This window comes from Pleurodeles waltl, chromosome 5 (genome assembly GCF_031143425.1).
Source record: "Pleurodeles waltl isolate 20211129_DDA chromosome 5, aPleWal1.hap1.20221129, whole genome shotgun sequence".
Lineage (NCBI taxonomy): Eukaryota > Metazoa > Chordata > Amphibia > Caudata > Salamandridae > Pleurodeles > Pleurodeles waltl.
The window spans coordinates 1863069581-1863089136 of NC_090444.1; the positions used below are offsets into that span (position 1 = coordinate 1863069581).

The 19556-nt window shown below is 51.9% G+C and overlaps 1 protein-coding gene across 2 annotated transcripts in view; it reads right to left on the reverse strand.

Moving 5' to 3' along the window:
- The window catches only part of LOC138296894 (solute carrier family 22 member 7-like), a 259538-nt gene extending 241350 nt beyond the window's left edge, over positions 1–18188 (reverse strand). For both annotated transcript variants that reach the window (XM_069236390.1, XM_069236389.1), the window contains exon 1: positions 16633–18188. In XM_069236390.1, coding sequence (XP_069092491.1) covers positions 16633–17082 — 450 coding nt within the window. In that variant the 5' untranslated portion in view covers positions 17083–18188. The remainder of the gene's footprint in view (positions 1–16632) is intronic.
- Positions 18189–19556: the final 1368 nt, after the last annotated feature.

A 19556-nucleotide genomic window follows, 5' to 3' on the forward strand; every position in this document is an offset into this window, starting at 1 on the left:
ATGGGACACCCATCAGAAACTCTAAACTCAACCACCACCGACTCGAGAAACAATACCTCATGACCAAGGACCTCTCTGACAGACCCTCGTACAAGGCAGCCCTCAACAACTACCACCACCACATCAAGGCAGCAAAAAGAGCAGCAATCACTGCCTGCATTGACACCGCAGTCAACCACATGAAATAACTCTTTAGAATCATCAAGGAATTCTCTAACGCAATAGCCACAGAGGCCACTATTGACCCATGCCATGAACTGTGGCACACCCTCTCAGATTACTTCAACAGCAAGATCGCCACAATAAACAACAATTTCGACCCCTTTGCCTCCACCTCCAGTATAGAAAACATCTCTCAAGCAGCGAACGCCAGGCACACAATAACCTCCTGGTCCCCAATTACCATACAGACCACCGCAACCATCATGTCATCCATCCACTCCGTGGCAACCACTGCCCCCACCAGCTACCTGAACCTTGGAGCCAACACTATTAGCATGGAACTAACTCACATCTTCAACACCTACATCTCCACGGCAACCGTCCCAAATGAATGGAAGCACAGAGAGATCAGTCAGCTACTAAAGAAACCCTCCGCTGACCCCAGCGCCCTCAAAAACCACAGAACGATCTCCCTGCTCCCCTTCCCGGCCAAAGTGCTTGAGAAAGCCATCAACCAACAGCTCACCGACTACCTTGAACAAAACTAAATTCTCTACACCTCACAATCAGGATTCCAGGCCAATCAGCACGGAGACTACATTGATCGCCACCACTAACAACATCAAGACCCTCCTCAACATAGGAGAGTCGGTAGCTCTAATTCTTCTGGACCTCTTCGCAGTGTTCGATACAGTCTCCACCACATTCTCCTCAACAGACTCCACAACATGGGCATTCAATAAAACACCTTTAAGTGGGTTACCTCTTTCTTCTCAGGCTGCATGCAGAACGTTGGCATTCTTATAGTAACATGGATGAAAACCAGCTGCCTCAAACTAAACTCCGACAAAATGGAAGTGAAACTACACACACAGGCCTTGCAAGGGCAGGCCTGAGACATGGTTAAGGGGCTACATATGTTGGTGGCTCAATCAGTGCTGCAGGCCCACTAGTAGCATTTAATCCACAAGCCCTGGCACATGTAGTGCACTTTACTGGGGAGTTACACGTAGATTAAATAAGCCAATTGGATGTGAACCAAAGTTACCAGGTTTAAAGGGAGAGAGCATATGCGCTTTAGCACTGGGGCGCAGTGGTAAAGTGTACAGAGTCCTAAAACTAGCAAAACCGTGTCCACAAAAGTGGAGGGAGGTAGGCAAAAAATCAGGGGTGACCACCCTAATGCTCTCAGGTCTAACATGTGTCCCCCCAGCTGAAAGTGGGGAGAGCTACCCAACCTTCTGGGAGCTCTCATCGCTAAGGTGGAAATATCTGGAGAGACCATCAGCGCTGACGTGGTCATTCCCCGGGCGATGCTCCACCGCAAAGTTCATCCCCTGTAGGGAAATGGACCACCTCAAGAGTTTAGGATATTCCCCCCTCATCTGCATGAGCCATCTGAGGGGCCTGTGGTCTGTCTGAACCCAGAAGTGAGTCCCAAACAGCTATGGTCTCAGCTTCATCAGTGCCCAGACCACAGCAAATGCTTCTCTCTCAATAGCACTCCACCTCTGTTCCAGTGGTAATAGCAGTGCTTAATTTGTGCTTGTTTCCGGTGCTGAGCACCGGCACTTAGTTTTGAGGGCCGGCGCTTAGTCTTCTGCCTCAAGCATTTGCTGTGAGCAAAAGACACCTCTACTATACAAGAAACCTCTGTGTAACAAAGAACCTGTGTGTGTGTACAGAGGAACCTGCCCACCCTCTACACAAGGAGTACTCTCCCTGCACACGAGGAAACCTCGTTGTACGTCAACTTTTATCAGTAATGAGGAAACCGCTACCACTAAAGAGGAACCTCTGTGTAGCAAAGGAACCTGAGTTCCTGCACATAAAAGAAACTATCCATACACACAAGGAAAGCTCTCTTTACATACAAGAAAACCTCTGTGTACATGTACATTTATCAGTAATGAGAGAACCTTTAATATACACAGGAACCTCTGTATAACAAAGAGACCTCGGTCTGTACAGAGGATCCTGCCCTGCACATAAGGAAACCTCTTTCTACACACAAGAATTCTAGCTGCAGACAACTAAGATCCATATGTTCACAAGAAAACATCACTCAACACCAACAACCCTCAGCTACAATTAGGAAAGTGTCCACTGCACACCAGAAGCACTAGCTGTGCAGTGCCCTCTTAAGCATCCACTGCACACCTGAGGACTAGCTGTGCAGTGCTCTCTCAAGCATCCACTGCACACCAGAAGCACTAGCTGTGCAGAGCCCCCTCAAGCATCCACTGCACACCAGACGCACTAGCTGTGCAGAGCCCCCTCAAGCAGCCCCTGCACACCGGAAGCACTAGCTGTGCAGAGCCCTCTTAAGCATTCCAGTGCACACCGGAGGCACTAGCCGTGCATAGCCCTCTCAAGCATCCACTGCACAACGGAAGAACTAGGCGTATGGAGCCCTCTCAATCATCCACTGCACACCAGAAGCTCTAGCTGTGCGGAGCCCTCTTCAGCATCCACTGCACAACATTAGCACTAGCTGTGCAGAGCCCTCTCCAGGCATGAAGTGCACACCAGAAGCACTAGCTGAGTAGAACCCTCTCAAGAATCAACTGTGCACTGGAAGCACTAGCTGTACAGAGTTCTTTCAACCATTCACTGCACACCAGAAGCACTAGCCATATGGAGCGCTCTCAAGCATTCACTGCACACCTGAAGCACTAGCTATGCAGTGCCCTCTCAAATATCCACTACACACTGGAAGCACTAGCTATCTGTTCAAAGCTCTCTCAAGCATCTACTGCACATCTGAAGCACTAGCTGTACAGAGCCCTCTCAAGCATCCACTGCACACCGGAAGCACTAGCTGTGCAGAGCTCCTCAAGCATCCACTGCACACCGGAAGCACTAGCTGTGCAGAGCCATCTCAAGCATTCCAATGCACACCGGAGGCACTAGCCATGCAGAGTTCTGCAGAGCCCTCTCCAGCATCCACTGCACACTAGAAGCACAAGCTGTGCAGAGTTCTTTCAAGCATCCACTGCACACCGGAAGCACTAGCCGTATGGAGCCCTCTCAAGCATTCACTACACACCGGAAACACTAGCCATGCAGAGCGCTCTCCAGCATCCACTGCACACTCGAAGCACTAGCCATGCATAGCTCTCTCAAGCATCCACTGCACACCAGAAGCACTAGCCTTATGGAGCCCTCTCAAGCATCCACCGCACACCGGAAGAACTAGCTCAGCGGAGCCCTCGCCAGCATCTACTGCACAACGGAAGCACTAGCTGTGGGGAGCTCTCTCCAGGAATGAAGTGAACATCGGAAGCACAAGCTTTGCAGAACCCTCTCAAGCACCCACCGCACAGTGGAAGCACTAGCTGTGGAGAATTCTCTCAAGCATCCACTGCACACCTGAAGCACTAGCCATATGGAGCCCTCTCAAGCATCCACTGCACACTGGAAGCACTAGCTGTGCCGAGTCCTCTCAAGCATCCACTGCACACCAGAAGGACAAGCAATGCTTAGCCCTATACAGCATCCCCTGCACACTGGAAGTACTAGCTGTGCAGAGTCCTCTCAAGCATCCACTGCACACCAGAAGGACATGCTATGCTTAGCCCTCTCCAGCATCCCCTGCACACCGGAAGCACTAACCGTATGGAGCCCTCTCAAGCATCAACTACACACAGGAAGCAGAAGCCGTACGGAGCCCTCTCAAGCATCCACTGAACACCGGAAGCACTAGCCATGCAGAGCCCTCTCCGACATCCACTGCACACTAGAAGCACTTACTGTGCAGAGTCCTCTCAAGCATCCACTGCACACCAGGACTATCCACTGCATACCGGAAGCGCTAGCTGTGAGGGACCCTCTCAAACGTCCACTAACTACAGGAAGCACTATATGTGCAGAGCCTTATCAAGCATCCACTGCACACCGGAAGCACTGGCTGTGCAGAGCCCTCTCAAGCATCCACTGCACATGGGAAGCACTAGCTGTGCAGAGGCCTCTCAAGCATCCCCTGCACACCAGAATCACTAACTGTGCAGAGCCCCTTCCAGACTTCCACTGCACACCGGAAGCACTGGCAGCACAAAGCCCTCTCAAGCATCCACTGCAGACAGGAAGCACCAGCATGACAGAGCCCTCTCCAGGCATCCACTGCACACCAGAAGCACTAGCTATGTAGAGCCCTCTTCTGGCATCTACTGCACACCGGAAGCAACAGCCGTGCACAGCCCTCTCAGGCATCCACAGCACACTGGAAGCACACACAGTGTAGAACCGACTCAAGCATCTACTGCACACAAGAAGCACTAGCTGTGCAGAACTCTCTTAAGCATCCACTGCACACCAGAAGCACTAGCTATGCAGAGCCCTCTCAATCATCCACTGCACACAAGAAGCTCCAGCATGGCAGAGCCCTCTCCAGGCATCCACTGCGTACCGCAAGCACTAGCTATGCAGAGCCCTCTCCACGCACCCACTGCACACCATAAGTCCTAGCTGTGCAGGACCTTCTTAATCATCCACTGCACACTGGAAGCACTAGCTGTGCAGAGCTCCCTCAAGAATCTACAGCACAACGTAAGCACTAGCTATGCAGTGCCCTCCCAAGCATCCATTGCACACTGGAAGCACTAGCTGTGCAAAGCCCACTCAAGCACCCACTGTACACAGGAAGCACTAGCTGTGCAGAAACCTCTCAAGCATCCACTGCAAACTGTAAGCACTAGCTGTGCAGAAACCTCTCAAGCATCCACTGCACACTGGAAGCACTAGCCGCACAAAGCCCTCTCAAGCACCAACTGCACACAGGAAGCACCGGCATGGCAGATCCCTCTCCAGGTATCCACTTCACACTGGAGGCCCTACCTGTGTAGAGCCCTCTTCTGGCATCCACTGCACAACGGAAGCACTAGCTATGCAGAGCCCTCTCAATCATCCACTGCACACAAGAAGCTCCAGCATGGCAGAGCCCTCTCCAGGCATCCACTGCGTACCGCAAGCACTAGCTATGCAGAGCCCTTTCCACACACCCACTGCACACCATAAGTCCTAGCTGTGCAGGACCTTCTTAATCATCCACTGCACACTGGAAGCACTAGCTGTGCAGAGCTCCCTCAAGAATCTACAGCACACCGTAAGCACTAGCTATGCAGTGCCCTCCCAAGCATCCATTGCACACTGGAAGCACTAGCTGTGCAAAGCCCACTCAAGCACCCACTGCACACAGGAAGCACTAGCTGTGCAGAAACCTCTCAAGTATCCACTGCACACTGGAAGCACTAGCTGTGCACAAACCTCTCAAGCATCCACTGCACACTGGAAGCACTAGCAGTGTAGAGGCCACTCAAGCATCCACTGCACACAAGAAGCACTAGCTGTGCAGAACCCTCTCCAGGCATCTACTGCACACCAGAAGCACTAAGTGTGCAGAACTCTCTTAAGCCTCCACTGCGCACTGGAAGCACTAGCTATGCAGAGCCCTCTTAATCATCCACTGCACACTCAAGCATCCACTGCACACAAGAAGCACCAGCATGGCAGAGCCCTCTCCAGGCATCCACTGCGTACCGCAAGCACTAGCTATGCAGAGCCCTCTCCACGCACCCACTGCACACCAGAAGTCCTACCTGTGCAGGACCTTCTCATTCATCCACTGCACACTGGAAGCACTAGCTGTGCAGAGCTCCCTCAAGAATGTACTGCACACCGTAAGCACTAGCTATGCAGTGCCCTCCCAAGCATCCATTGCTCACTGGAAGCACTAGCTTTGCAAAGCCCACTCAAGCACCCACTGCACCCAGGAAGCACTAGCTGTGCAGAAACCTCTCAAGCATCCACTGCACACTGGAAGCACTAGCTGTGTAGAGCCCTCTGAAGCATTTAGTGCACCTTGAACCACTAGGAATTCAGAGCAATCTCAAGTATCCAGTGCACACCAGAAGCCCAAGCTGTGCAGGACCCTCTCAAGCATACATTGCACACAGGAAGCACTAGCTGTGCAGATCCCTCTCAAGCATCTACTGCACACTGTAAGCACTAGCTATGCAGAGCCCTCCAGAGTATCCACTGCACACTAGAAGCACTAGCTGTGCAGAGCACACTCAATCATCCACTGCACACAGGAAGCACTAGCTGTGCAGAGCCCTTTGCAGGCATCCATTGCACACTGGAAGCCCTAGCTGTGCACAGCCCTCTCAAGCATCTACTGCACACTGGAAGCACTAGCTGTGCAAAGCCCTCTCAAGCATCCACCGAAGACTGGAAGCAGTAGCTGTACAGAACCCTCACAAGCATCCACTACACACTGGAAGCCCTAGCTGCGCACAGACCACTCAAGCATTTACTGCACACTGGAAGCTCTGGCTGTGTAGAATCCTTTCCAAGCATATACTGCACACTGTAAGCATTAGCTGTGCAAAGCGCTCTCCAGGTATGAAGTGCACACCAGAAGCACTAGCTGTGCAGAGGCCTCTCAAGCATCCCCTGCACACCGGAAGCAATAACTGTGCAGATCCCCCTCCAGACTTCCACTGCGCACTGGAAGCACTAGCCGCACAAAGCCGTCTCAAGCATCTACTGCAGACAGGAAACACCAACATGGCAGAGCCCTCTACAGGGATCCACTGCACACCGGAAGCACTAGCTGTATAGAGCCTTCCTCTGGCATTCACTGCACACCGGAAGCAGCAGCCGTACAGAGCCCTCTCAGGTATCCACTGCACACTGGAAGCACTAGCAGTGCAGAGCTCTCTCAAGCATCCACTGCACACTGGAAGCACTAGCTATGCAGAGCCCTCTCAATCATCCACTGCACACAAGAAGCACTGGCATGGCAGAGTCCTCTCCAGGCATCCACTGCGTACCGCAAGCACTAGCTATGCAGAGCCCTCTCCACGGACCCACTGCACACCAGAATTCCTAGCTTTGCAGGACCCTCTCAAGCATCCACTGCACACTGGAAACACTAGCTGTGCAGAGCCCCCTCAAGCATCTACTGCACACCATGAGCACTAGCTATGCAGTGCCCTCCCAAGCATCCATTGCACACTGGAGGCACTAGCTGTGCAGAGCCCTATGAAGCATCCTCTGCGCACTAAAAGCAGTAGCTGTGCAGAGCCCCCTCCAGGCTTCCACTGCACACTGGAAGCACTAGCCGCACAAAGCCCTCTCAAGCACCAACTGCACACAGGAAGCACCGGCATGGCAGATCCCTCTCCAGGTATCCACTTCACACTGGAGGCCCTACCTGTGTAGAGCCCTCTTCTGGCATCCACTGCACAACGGAAGCACTAGCAGTGCAGAGCCCTCTCAAGCATCCACTGCACACTGGAAGCACACACAGTGCAGAGGCCTCTTGTTAGACCTGACAGCCTTAGGGTGGTCACCCCTAACATTTTTGTCTGTCTGCCTCCCTCCACTTTTTCGACACTGTTTTTGCTGGTTTTAGGACTCTGCACACTTTACCACTGCTAACCAGTGCTAAAGTGCATATGCTTTCTCCCTTAAAACATTGTGACATTGGTTCATACCCAATTGGCTTATTTAATCTACTTGTATGTCCCCAGTAAAGTGCACTACATGTGCCCAGGGCCTGTAGATTAAATGCTACTAGTGGGCTTGCAGCACTGATTGTGCCACCCACATAAGTAGCCCCTTAACCATGTCTCAGGCCTTCCATTGCAAGGCCTGTGTTTGCAGTTTCACTGCCACTTCGACTTGACATTTAAAAGTACTTGCCAAGCCTTAAACTCCCCTTTTTCTACATATAAGTCACCCCTAAGGTAGGCCCTAGGTAACCCATAGGGCAGGGTGCTATGTAGGTAAAAGGCAGGACATATACCTGTGTAGTTTACATGTCCTGGTAGTGTAGAACTCCTAAATTTGTTTTACACTGCTGAGAGGCCTGCTCCTTTCATAGGCTAACATCAGTGCTACCCCCATATACTGTTTGAGTGGTAGATTCTGATCTGAAAGGAGTAACAAGGTCACATTTATTATGGCCAGAATGGTAATAGAAAATCCTGCTGACTGGTGAAGTTAGATTTAATATTACTATTTTAGAAATGCCACTTTTAGAAAGTGAGCATTTCTCTGCACTTAAATCCTTCTATGCCCTACAATCCACATCTGACTAGGTTACTTGACAGTTCCCTTGTGCATTTCACTCAGACAATCCCAAACACAGGATGCTCAGTCACACCTGCAAATATATGCATACTGAATGGGTCTTCATGGGCTGGGAGAGTGGAGGGCCTGACACTTACATTTGAAAGGACAGTGACCTTCCCTCACACAATGGACTGCCAACCACCTACAGGGACCCTGGCAGACAGGATGGAACTAAAAAGGACCTGGTGCACGTCTATGCCACTCTTTGAAGTCTCCCCCACTTCAAAGGCACATTTGGGTATTTAAACAGGGCCTCTGGCCCTACCAACTCAGGCACTTATGGACAAGATACCACTGGTGGAGAAACTCTGAACCAGACCCTGCAACCTGCGAACAGGAGCTGCCTGGCTGCCCAAAGGGCCCAAAGGACTCACCTTCTGTTGTTCTGCAAAGGACTGCTGCCCTGCTCTTGCCCTGCTGCCTTGCTGCCCTCTGGCTCTGCTGAGAAGTGCTCTCCAAGGGCTTGGATAGAGCTTGCCTCTTGATCCTTGAAGTCTCAGGACCAAAAAGACTTCCTCCTGCAAAGAACGTGCTGTGAAAATTCAATGCACAGCCTGCCAGAAACCATGCATAGCCTGCATCACAGTGAGAAAATCACCGTACGCCGAACCTGAACAATGCAGCCTGGCTCCGCAAGAGGAGATCGATGCAGCGCCAGCATTGCGACCGAAACTTCGACCCAAGGCCCACTGGATCGACACATAGCCGAGCTGGAACGACGCAGCCCAACTTCCTGTGAGAAGAATCTACGTAGCGCCTGCCGTGAGACAGAAATGTCCCGCATCGCCCACTGGATTGACGCAGCTCCTGTGACTTTGTCCTGCGTGCCCAGGATTTCTCTGCATCATCCCCGGGGCATCCGAAAACACCGCAACCCGAAGAGGATCCAAGTCAGCGCGCCGGAAGTCGATGCAAAGCCTTCCCTGTGTGAAAAAGTATTGGCGCATCATTTGTGTGTGCCCGGAGAAACCGATGCACACCTCCTGGTTTTCCACGCCTCTCCACCTCTGCGGTCCCTTGCGGAGAATTTGAATGCAAACCAGGTACTTTGTGCTTGCAAGAGACACTTGTTACTTTTTAAAGACTAGAGACTCCTTTTATCATTTTCTAAAGTGATATTTCAACGTGTACTTATCAAATCTTGATCGTTTTGACCTACATTTATCCAGATAAATACTCTATATTTTTCTAAACACGGTGTGGTGTATTTTTGTGGTGTTATACTGTGCTATTGCATGATTTATTGCACAAATACTTTACACATTGTCTTCTAAGTTAAGCCTGACTGCTCAGTGCCAAGCTACCAGAGGGTGGGCACAGGATAATTTGGATTGTGTGTGACTTACCCTGACTAGAGTGATGGTCCTTGTTTGGACAGGGGATAACCTGAACAAAGACCCTATTTCTAACACCTCTCAAGCATCCACTGCACACCAGAAGCAGTATCTCTGCGCTCTCAAGCATCCACTGCACAAAGGAAGCACTAGCTATGCAGAGACCTTAAAAGCATCCACTCCACACCGGAAGCACTAGCTGTGCAGAGCACTCTCAAGCATCTACTGCACACCGTAAGCACTAGCTATACATGGCTCTCTGAAGCATCCACTGCACACTGGAGGCACTAGCTATGCAGAGCTCTCTCAAGCATCCACTGCATACATGAAGCACTACCTGTGGAGAGCCCTCTCAGGCATCCACTGCATACTGGAAGCACTAGCCATGCAGAGCCCTCTCAAGCATCCACAGGCACACTGGAAGCACATGCACTGCAGAGCCCTCTCAAGCATCCACTGCATACCAGAAGCAGTAACTCTACAGAGTGTTCTCAAGCATCCACTGCACAAAGGAAGTACTGGCTGTGCAGAACCCTCTCAAGCATCCCCTCCACACCGGAAGCACTAACTGTGCAGAGTGCAGATCCCTCGCAAGCATTCACTGCACATCTGCAGCACAAGCTGTGCAGAGTCCTCTCAACCATCCACTGCACTCCGAAAGCGCTAGCTGTGCAGAGCCGTCTCAGGCATCCACAGCTTACCAGAAACACTAGCTGTGCAGGGCTCTCAAAAGCATCCACTGCACACCGGAAACACTAAGGCCCATAATTATACTTTTTGACGCTGAACTGCGCTAACGCAGTTCAGAGTCGAAATGTTTCCTGCCAGCTAGCGCCATACCAAGACGCCGGCCGGGCATCATATTCATGGTATGACGCTAGCTGACGGTAAGGTCCGGCTAGCGTCATAGAAAAGGATGCTAGCCAGATGCGGGAGGTGTAGGGGGAACAGGGGGTTTAGTGTCAGAGGATGACACTAGTAAGGGCAGAGGCAAAAAAAAATGCCTCTTCCCAGACTAGCGTTATTTTTCGACGTTAAAACCCCATGGACATGACTCCTGTCTCAGTTAAGACAGGAGTGATGCCCCCAGCCCAATGGCCATGCCCAGGGGACTTATGTCCCCTGGGCATGGCCATTGGGAACAGTGCCATGTAGGGGGGCCCAAGTTAGGCCCCCCTATGGCACTTTGAAAAAAAAAAAATATACCAACCTGGACTTACCCGTGATGGGTCCCCTCATCCTTAAGTGTCCTCCAGATGTGGGTGCTGGTGGGTGGGGGTGTCCCTGGGGGCAGGGAAGGGCACCTGTGGTCTCTGACCATGGAAAAGGCCCACAGGTTCCCTAACGCCTGCCCATACTCAGGCATTAAATAATAGCGCTAAGCAGACTAAGGCCCTCATTCTGACCTTGGCGGGCGGCGGAGGCCGCCCGCCAAAGTCCCGCCGTCAGATTACCGTTCCGCGGTCGAAAGACCGCGGCGGTCATTCTGACTTTCCCGCTGGGCTGGCGGGCGGTCGCCTTCAGACCGCCCGCCAGCCCAGCGGGAAAGAGGCTTCCACGATGAAGCCGGCTCGGAATCGAGCCGGCGGAGTGGAAGCTGTGCGACGGGTGCAGTTGCACCCGTCGCGTATTTCACTGTCTGCGCAGCAGACAGTGAAATACATGTAGGGGCCCTCTTACGGGGGCCCCTGCAATGCCCGTGCCAGTGGCATGGGCACTGCAGGGGCCCCCAGGGGCCCCGCGACCCCCCTACCGCCATCCGGATCCCGGCGGTCCGACCGCCGGGATCTGGATGGCGGTAGGGGGGGTCGGAATCCCCGCGGCGGTGCAGCAAGCTGCGCCGCCGTGGAGGATTCAATGGGGCGGCGGTACACTGGCGGGAGCCCGCCAGTGGTGCCGGTCCGACCGCGGCTTTACCGCCGCGGTCGGAATCCCCATTGGAGCACCGCCGGCCTGTCGGCGGTGCTCCCGCGGTCCTCCGCCCTGGCGGTCAAAGACCGCCAGGGTCAGAATGACCACCTAAGTGCCATTATTTAAGGCCCTCCTCCTCCCGTGCATGATTTGTGCTAGGGCCTTTGAGTCATTTTTTGCCAGGGAACACCTGCCTTTCATCTCATTGATGCAAGGTAGTTTTCCGCAAGCAAAAAATTACTTAAACTCCAATAATTTGGCGCTAGACATGCCTAGCGCCAAAATATAAATATGGAGTTAAGTTTGTGCCAGATTTGCGTAAAAAAAATGACGCAAATCCGGCGCAGAGTATAAATATGCCACTAACTGTGCAAAGACCTCTCAATCCTCCACTGCAAACTGGAAGCACTAGCTGTGCTGAGCCCTCTCAGGCATCCACTGCACACCAGAAGGACAAGCTTTGCAGAGGCCTCTCAATTATCCACTGCACACTGGAAGCACTAGCTGTGTAGAGCCCCCTCAAGCATCCAGTGCATACTAGAAGCACTAGCTGTGCAGAGCACTCTCAGGCATCCAGTGCACACTGGAGGCACTAGCTGTGCAGAGGCCTCTCAAGCATCCAGTGCACACTGGAGGCACTAGCTGTGAAGAGCTCTCTCAAGCATCCAGTGCACACTGGAAGCACTAAGGGGCATATTTATACTTGTTTTGCCCCGAATTTGCATCATTTGGTTTTACGCAAATTTGGTGCAAAACTAACTCCATATTTATACTTTGGCGCCAGACCTTTCTAGCGCCAAAGATATGCAGTTAAAGTCATTTTTGGGACGTAGAAACCTACCTTGCATCAATGAGATGCTTACTTTGCACTATTATTCAACGCCTGGGTCAGGGTAGGCGTTAGGGGACCTGTGGGCCTATTTCCATGGTGGAACACCATGGAGTAAGCCCACAGGTGCCCTTCTCAGGCCCCAGGGACACCCCCACCCACACAAGAGGGACAGCAGAGGATGGGAGACCCCATCCAGGTAAGTGTAGGTAAGTAAAGGTAAGTATTTTTTTTAAGTGCCATTGGGGGGTCCAAAATGCCCCCCCCCCCCAATATGGCACTGGGTGTAATGGCCATGCCCAGGGGACCCTGGTCCCCTGTGCTGGCCATTGGGGTGGTGGGCATGACTCCTGTCTTTTCATGTGGTATGGATGGTTTTGCATCAGAAAATGACGCTAGGCTGGTTAGAGTCTTTTTTTTTTACTCTTACCTGCCTAATGTCATTTTTTGGTGCAAAATCCCCTTCTCCCATACCACAACCCCCACCCGGCTAACGTCATTTTTTTTTTAGGTAGCCTACCCTTTGCGCCGGCTTGCACCATTCCATAAATATGGCGCCCAGCTGGCGCTCAAGAATGGTGCAAGCCGGTGCAAAACTTTTTGATGCAAAACTGCATTAGTGCAGTTTTGCACCTAAAAGTATAAATATGCCCCTAACAGTACACAACACTCTCAAACATCTATGGCACAACCGAAGCACTAGCTGTACAGAGCCCTCTCTAGGCATCCACTGCTACCAGAAGCACTAGCTGTGCAGAACCCTCTCATGCATCCACTGCACAGCAGAAGAATTAGCTGTGCAGAACCTTCCCAAGTATCCAATGCACACCACAAGCATTAGCTGTGTAGAACTGTCTCCGGGCATGCAGTGCGCACCGAAAGCACTAGCTGGGCAGAACACTCTCAGGCATCCACTGCACACCAGAAACACTAGCCTTGCAGAGCCCTCTCCAGGCATCCACTGCACACCGAAAGCACTCGCTGTGTAGAACCCTCTAAAGCATCAACTGCACACCAAAAGCACTAGCTGAGCAGAGCCCTTTCAATCACCCACTGTACACTGGAAGAATTAGCTGTGCAGAGCCCTTTCTAGGATCCACTGCACATTAGAAGCACTACCTGTGGAGAGCCTTTTCAGGCAACCACTGCACACTGCAAGCACTACCTTTGGAGAGCCCTCTCCAGGCATTCACTGCACAAAAGCACTAGCTGTGTAGAGCCTTCTCAAGCATCCACTGCACACTGGAAGCACTAGCTGTGCAGAACCCATTCCAGGCATCCACTGCACACCAGAAGTACTAGGTGTGCAGAACCCTCACCAGGTATCCACTTTACACTGAAGCACTAGCTGTGCAGATCCCGCTCAACCATCTACTGCACACCGGTAGCACTAGCTGTGCAGAGCCCTCACAAGCATCCCCTGCACACCGGAAGCACCAGATGTAGAGCCCACTCAAGCATGTCCTACACCCAGGAATCACTAGCTGTGCAGAGCCCTTTCCAGGCATCCACTGCACACTGGAAGCACTAGCTGTGCAGAGCCCTTTCCAGGCATCTACTGCACCCTGGAACCGCTAGCTGTTCAGTGGAATCTCAAGTATGCAGTGCACACCGGAAGCACTAGCTGTGCAGAGCTCTCTCAAGCATTCACTGCACACCAGAAGCAATAGCTGTGCAGAGCCCACTCAAGCATCCACTGCACACCATAAGCACTAGCTGTGCAGAACCCTCTCCCGGTATCTACTGCACACTGAAGCCCTAGCTGTGCAGGACACTCTCAAGCATACACTGCACGCCAGAAGCACTAGCTGTGCAGAGCCCCCTCAGGCATCTACTGCACACCGTAAGCACTAGCTATGCAGAACCCTCTCAAGCATCCACTGCACACCAGAAGCACTAGCTGTGTAGAGCCCTCTCCTGGCATCCACTGCACACCGGAAGCACTAGCCGTGCTGATCCCTCTCAGGCCTCTACTACACATTGAAAGCACTAACTGTGCAGAGCCCTCGCAAGCATCCACTGCACACTGGAAGCACATGAAGTGCAGAGCCCTCTCAAGCATCTACTGACACCGGAAGCACAAGCTTTGCAGAGCCCTCTCAATTATCCACTGCACACAGGAAGCACTAGCTGTGCAGAGCCCTCTCAAGCATTCACTGCACACAGGAAGCACTAGTTGTGCAGAGCCCTCTCAAGCATTCACTGCACACAGGAAGCACTAGCTGTGCAGAGCCCTCTCAAGCATTCACTGCACACGGGAAGCACTAGGGCCGTAGCTCAGGTTTGCATCAAAAAGTATTGCGCCGGCTAGCGCCATTCCATAGCGCCAGCCGGGCACCAAATTTAATGGAATGGTGCAAGCCAGCGCTAAGGCCTGGCTAGCGTAAAAATATATGACACTAACCAGGTGAGGGAGGCGTAGGGAAAACTGGAGTTTGTGCGTGAAAGAATGGTACTAGTCAGGTTAGAGTCAAAATAATGACTCTAACCTGACTATCGCCATTGTTAGACATAAGTCCCCTGAGCATAGCCATTGGGCACAGTGCCATGTAGGGGGGCCTAATTTAGGCCCCCCTATAGCACTTTAAAAATAAAAGGTAAATGCTTACCTCTACTTACCTGTACTTACCTGGGATGGGGTCCCCCCATCCTCTGGTGTCCTCCTGGTGTAGGTGGGGGTGTTCCTGGGGCTTGGGTGAGCACCTGTAGGCTCTTTCCATGGTCACTGACCATGGATATGGGTCCACAGGTCCCCTAACGCCTGCCCTGACCCAGGCATTAAATAATGGTGCAAACTAAGCTTTGCACCATTATTTGACTCCTCCTCCCTCCCATGCGTGATTTTAGCACGGGGGATAAATATGGTGCTAAAGCCATAGAGTCATTTTTTTGCACAGGAGCGCCTACCTTCCATCTCATTGACGCAAGGTAGGTTTCCACATCCAAAAAATGACTTTAACTCCATAACTTTGGCGCTAGACGGGTCTAGCACCAAAGTATTACTATGGAGTTAGTGTTGCACCAAACTTGTGTTAAAAAATGAGGCAAATTCAGTGCGAAGCAAATATAAGTATACCCCTAGCTGTGCAGAGCCCTCGCAAGCATCCAATGCACACCGGAAGCACTGGCTGTGCAGAGCCCTCTCCAGGCATCCACTGCACACCGGAAGCACTAGCTGTGGAAAGGCCTCTCCGGGCATCCACTGCGCACCAGAAGCACTGGCTGTGCAGAGTCCTCTCCAGGCATCCACTGCACACCGGAAGCAGCAGGCGTGCAGAGTCCTCTCCAGGCATCCACTGCACACCGGAAGCAGCAGGCGTGCAGAGCCCGCTCAAGCATCCAATGCACACCAGAATCACTAGCTGTGGAAAGGCCTCTCCGGGCATCCACTGCACACCGGAAGCAGCAGGCGTGCAGAGCCCGCTCAAGCATCCACTGCACACCGGAAGCAGCAGGCGTGCAGAGCCCGCTCAAGCATCCAATGCACACCGGAAGCAGCAGGCGTGCAGAGCCCGCTCAAGCATCCAATGCACACCGGAAGCACTAGCTGTGGAAAGGCCTCTCCGGGCATGCACCGAGGCTTCTGGCTATAGAGAGAAGTCTTTATTGACACACATTACAGCCTCTCTATGTGAGGAGGGCGCTTGATTCTCCAGTTCCACAAAGATTCCCCAATGGCCCATAAAGTGCGAGACTCTAGGGTAGGGGTCTTCATACTTTGCAGTGGTCCCCCACGACGGCACTCAAGTGATCCCAAGGGGGCGCCAGGCTCTGGCCCAAAGAAGCATTATTTTGATACACGGCTTTGTTTTAAGCTAAAAATAATGAGCAGCAGTGATCCGCTCTGTAATGGGCCATTACTAGCATGTTCTGTCATTTATATCAGAGCTGGGTGTATGTGTCCAAAGGGAAGAGACTCCAAATAATCTTCAAAACCCCCATCCTCACTTCTAATAATCACACTGTGGATACTTTTACACGTTAGTAAGGTCGGCCTGACCACAATAGTATGTTTGGCATCATGTATTTGATTGCATTTTTAAAACAGTACAGAACTTAACTGCAAAGTTTAAATAAGTGTACACATATTTAAATATTGCCAATTTATTAGAATAATTGTGAAAAATTTGTAGGGGTAACCTGATAGTTTTTATCTTTTGTTCTCTGTGGGGGGGAGTATTTAAAAGTTTGAGCTCCACTGCTGTAGTGGGATATTCTACAATATTGTGCCATGGAGGGCAAGCTATGAGCTCTTACCTGGGTGGCTATGGTAGAGGTGAACTGGGAGTGGTCGTAGGCCCAGCCATGCTGGCAGCTCTGCAGAGAAGACGCGTTGCGTGGTCCCCAGGTGGAGGCACTGACTTGTGCCCAGGAGGTGGTGTTGGGTGGTCTCCCTGCGTAATCATAGCTTGTTCCCCAGGTGGAGCTCTCCAGCAGGTGCCACTGGGGCTCTCTGTACATCTTGCAGGAACTGAAGGTCCCATCAGGCTCCTTGGGGATGCTGATGAGGAGTAGCTCCTCCTCAGTGAGGTTCCCAAACCCATCCTGGTCCTGGAGGGCACACCGGTGAGGAGGCACCGCTGCCAGGAAGTTGTGCAGCAGGAACTGCCAGGGTACAATGATCCGGGGGATGCAAAGCAGTAGAAGGACCCGTATCTGAAAGCGGCCAAAACCATCCACCTCTGAGAAAAGATCCTCAAACTTCATTGTGTCTCTTAGACAGGTATGGGACTGCAACACAAGGTGGACAGAGGATTCTTGGGTGTTCAGATGAGGTCTGTGGGGCTGGGAGGAGACGGAGCGCAGAGCCAGGGACCTGAGGAAGACTCGAAGATGCTAAGAGTCTGAAACTCTTTAAAGAATTCTGAACAGAGAGAGAATCTCAGAGGACACTCGGGGGAAGCAAGGAGTCTGAGCAATTCTAGGGACTTCCGAGCAGGGAGGGGATCTCAGAGCAGGCTAGAAGGACATCTAGAATCTCAAAGGAGGCTAGAGCAACATCTAGGGTCTCAGAGGAGGCTTCAAGGAGATCTAGGGTATCAGATGAGGCTGCAGAGACATCTAGGGTCTCAGAGGACGCTAGAAGGATATCTAGGGTCTCAGAGGAGGCTAGAAGGCGATCTAGGGTCTCAGAGGAAGCTGGAAGCACATCTAGGGTCTCAGAGGAGGCTAGAACGACATCTAGAGTGTCAGAGGAGGCTTCAATGAGATCTAGGGTATCAGATGAGGCTACAGAGACATCTAGAGTCTCAGAGGAGGCTAAAAGGACATGCAGGTGTCAGAGAGAAGGCTAGAGCAACATCAAGGGTCTCAAAGGAGGCTCGGGGGAGGCTAGGAGTCTGAAGATCTCCAAAGACATCTGAACAGTTAGAGGGTCTCAGAGGAGGTTATGGGGACACCAAATACTAGAGTGCTGCTGGTCTCCAATGAAGTCTGAGGAGCGAGCCGTGGTCCAAGGAGACCTCAGGGGAGGCTTAGTGGGGAGGGATCTAGCGAGTCAGAAGTGACCTCTAGGTGTTGGGAGTATGAGGGGTGATCCCAGGTCTCAGAGAAGTCTCAGCAGAGATCCACAGCCTCAGAAGAGTATCGGGTCCCAAGGAGGCTGAGCGGGGGACTGAGGTTCTGAGTTGTGGTCCAGAGTCCGTCTTCTCTGTACTCCGGGATTCGTGCGGCACAATGGTGGTGGGCTCTATTCTGGGGTCCACAGTCCGTGCCCTCAGCACGGTGGGATTCGCGTGGCTCAGTGATGGGTGGTGAGTCGGGGGTCCAGAGTCCGTCCTGCGAAGCCTGGTTCCGAATGATTGTCCAGTCGAAGGAACTGATCAGCGCCCCGCGCTGAGTGATACTTAAGTAACTCCGTCCACGAGTTAATTCATTAGCCTAGGTCCAGGCCATGGGCGGATGCCCTGCTGGGCGCAGATCACAAGACCCCTCACGGTACATTCCTGATGCCGGATTAGAAGGGCGCCATTGTGCGCCTCTCACGCCCTTCAGCATCACGGCAGTGTTATTTAAGAAAACGAAACAACACAACGCTTGTCTGGTAAGGCAATCAGCACCATTTACAAGGACACATTCGGTCCTGTGACTCACCAAATGTACATTAAATGCAGGTAGGCCAGGCCCTGCCTGGGGGGGGGGGCAAATCAGAGGAGGCTGGAGGGACAGCTTAAGGATTTGGGGGCCCTGGGCCGAACGTATTTTGGGGGGCCCTAATAGGAACAACTTTGAATTTATGATCCAATGTCAGCTGTTTCGCCCTCTTCGCCAGGTCACAGGTCCAAACTCTACATATGTTTCCATCTAATACTCAGGGACGGTGAAGTGTGTTTTTTCAGTATTGTAAGACTGCAGCAGGTCAGTAATATGAATGAAAATAATGACTGTCACACCCTCCATTTCTCACAAGTGAGGTTCTGGTTTGATCTAAAAGAAACTTTTTATGGATGTTACATGAAACCTTAACACAACATTTCTCTGCAAAATATCAGTAAAAGACTCTCATACATCACCGACATTAAACATAAGTTAAAGTAAAACAGTATTTAAAAGAATCTGTGTAAGAATTATTCAAGGTGATCAGGGCAAGGCTCTGCAGACCGAGCTGGCACCATCAGGGGCCCCTGGGAGGCTGGCGCCCTGGGCCAGAGCCCACCTGCCCGGCCCTTAAAATGTCTCTGGGAGGCTGAGAATGACAATACTCTGTTAAATCAAGGTGACTGAGACCTGCAACAGGAACTTGTGAACACCTGGCATGTTCAAGCTTCCATGAGGAATACCACTCCTGGCATGACGTGTGGAGGTGCCAACAGCCTCTTCTGATGCTGACAGTCATGGATTTCTTATGCTGAGGTATTACCGCACTTTTCTTTAGCAACAATTTCCACATCACAAGTGAAAAAAAAATTGCACGGACTGAAGAGCTCGAGAGCGACGTTTGCACCGGTGAGTCCATCCCCAGGTCAGTGGAAACACCAGTGCAGGGCTGCAGTCCATCTCCTTCTTGTGATATCAGTGACTGAACTACAGGGAACAACCCTCGCATTCACAAACACACTAGACCCTCTTAAAGATTCCGGTGACAATAAGCATTGGCAAAGCCGAGGCATCTTGCCTATGAGAGCTTTTGGTTTGGCAATGTTTTGTAGCCATGCTGTGTTACAGCGCACACGGTTTGCAGT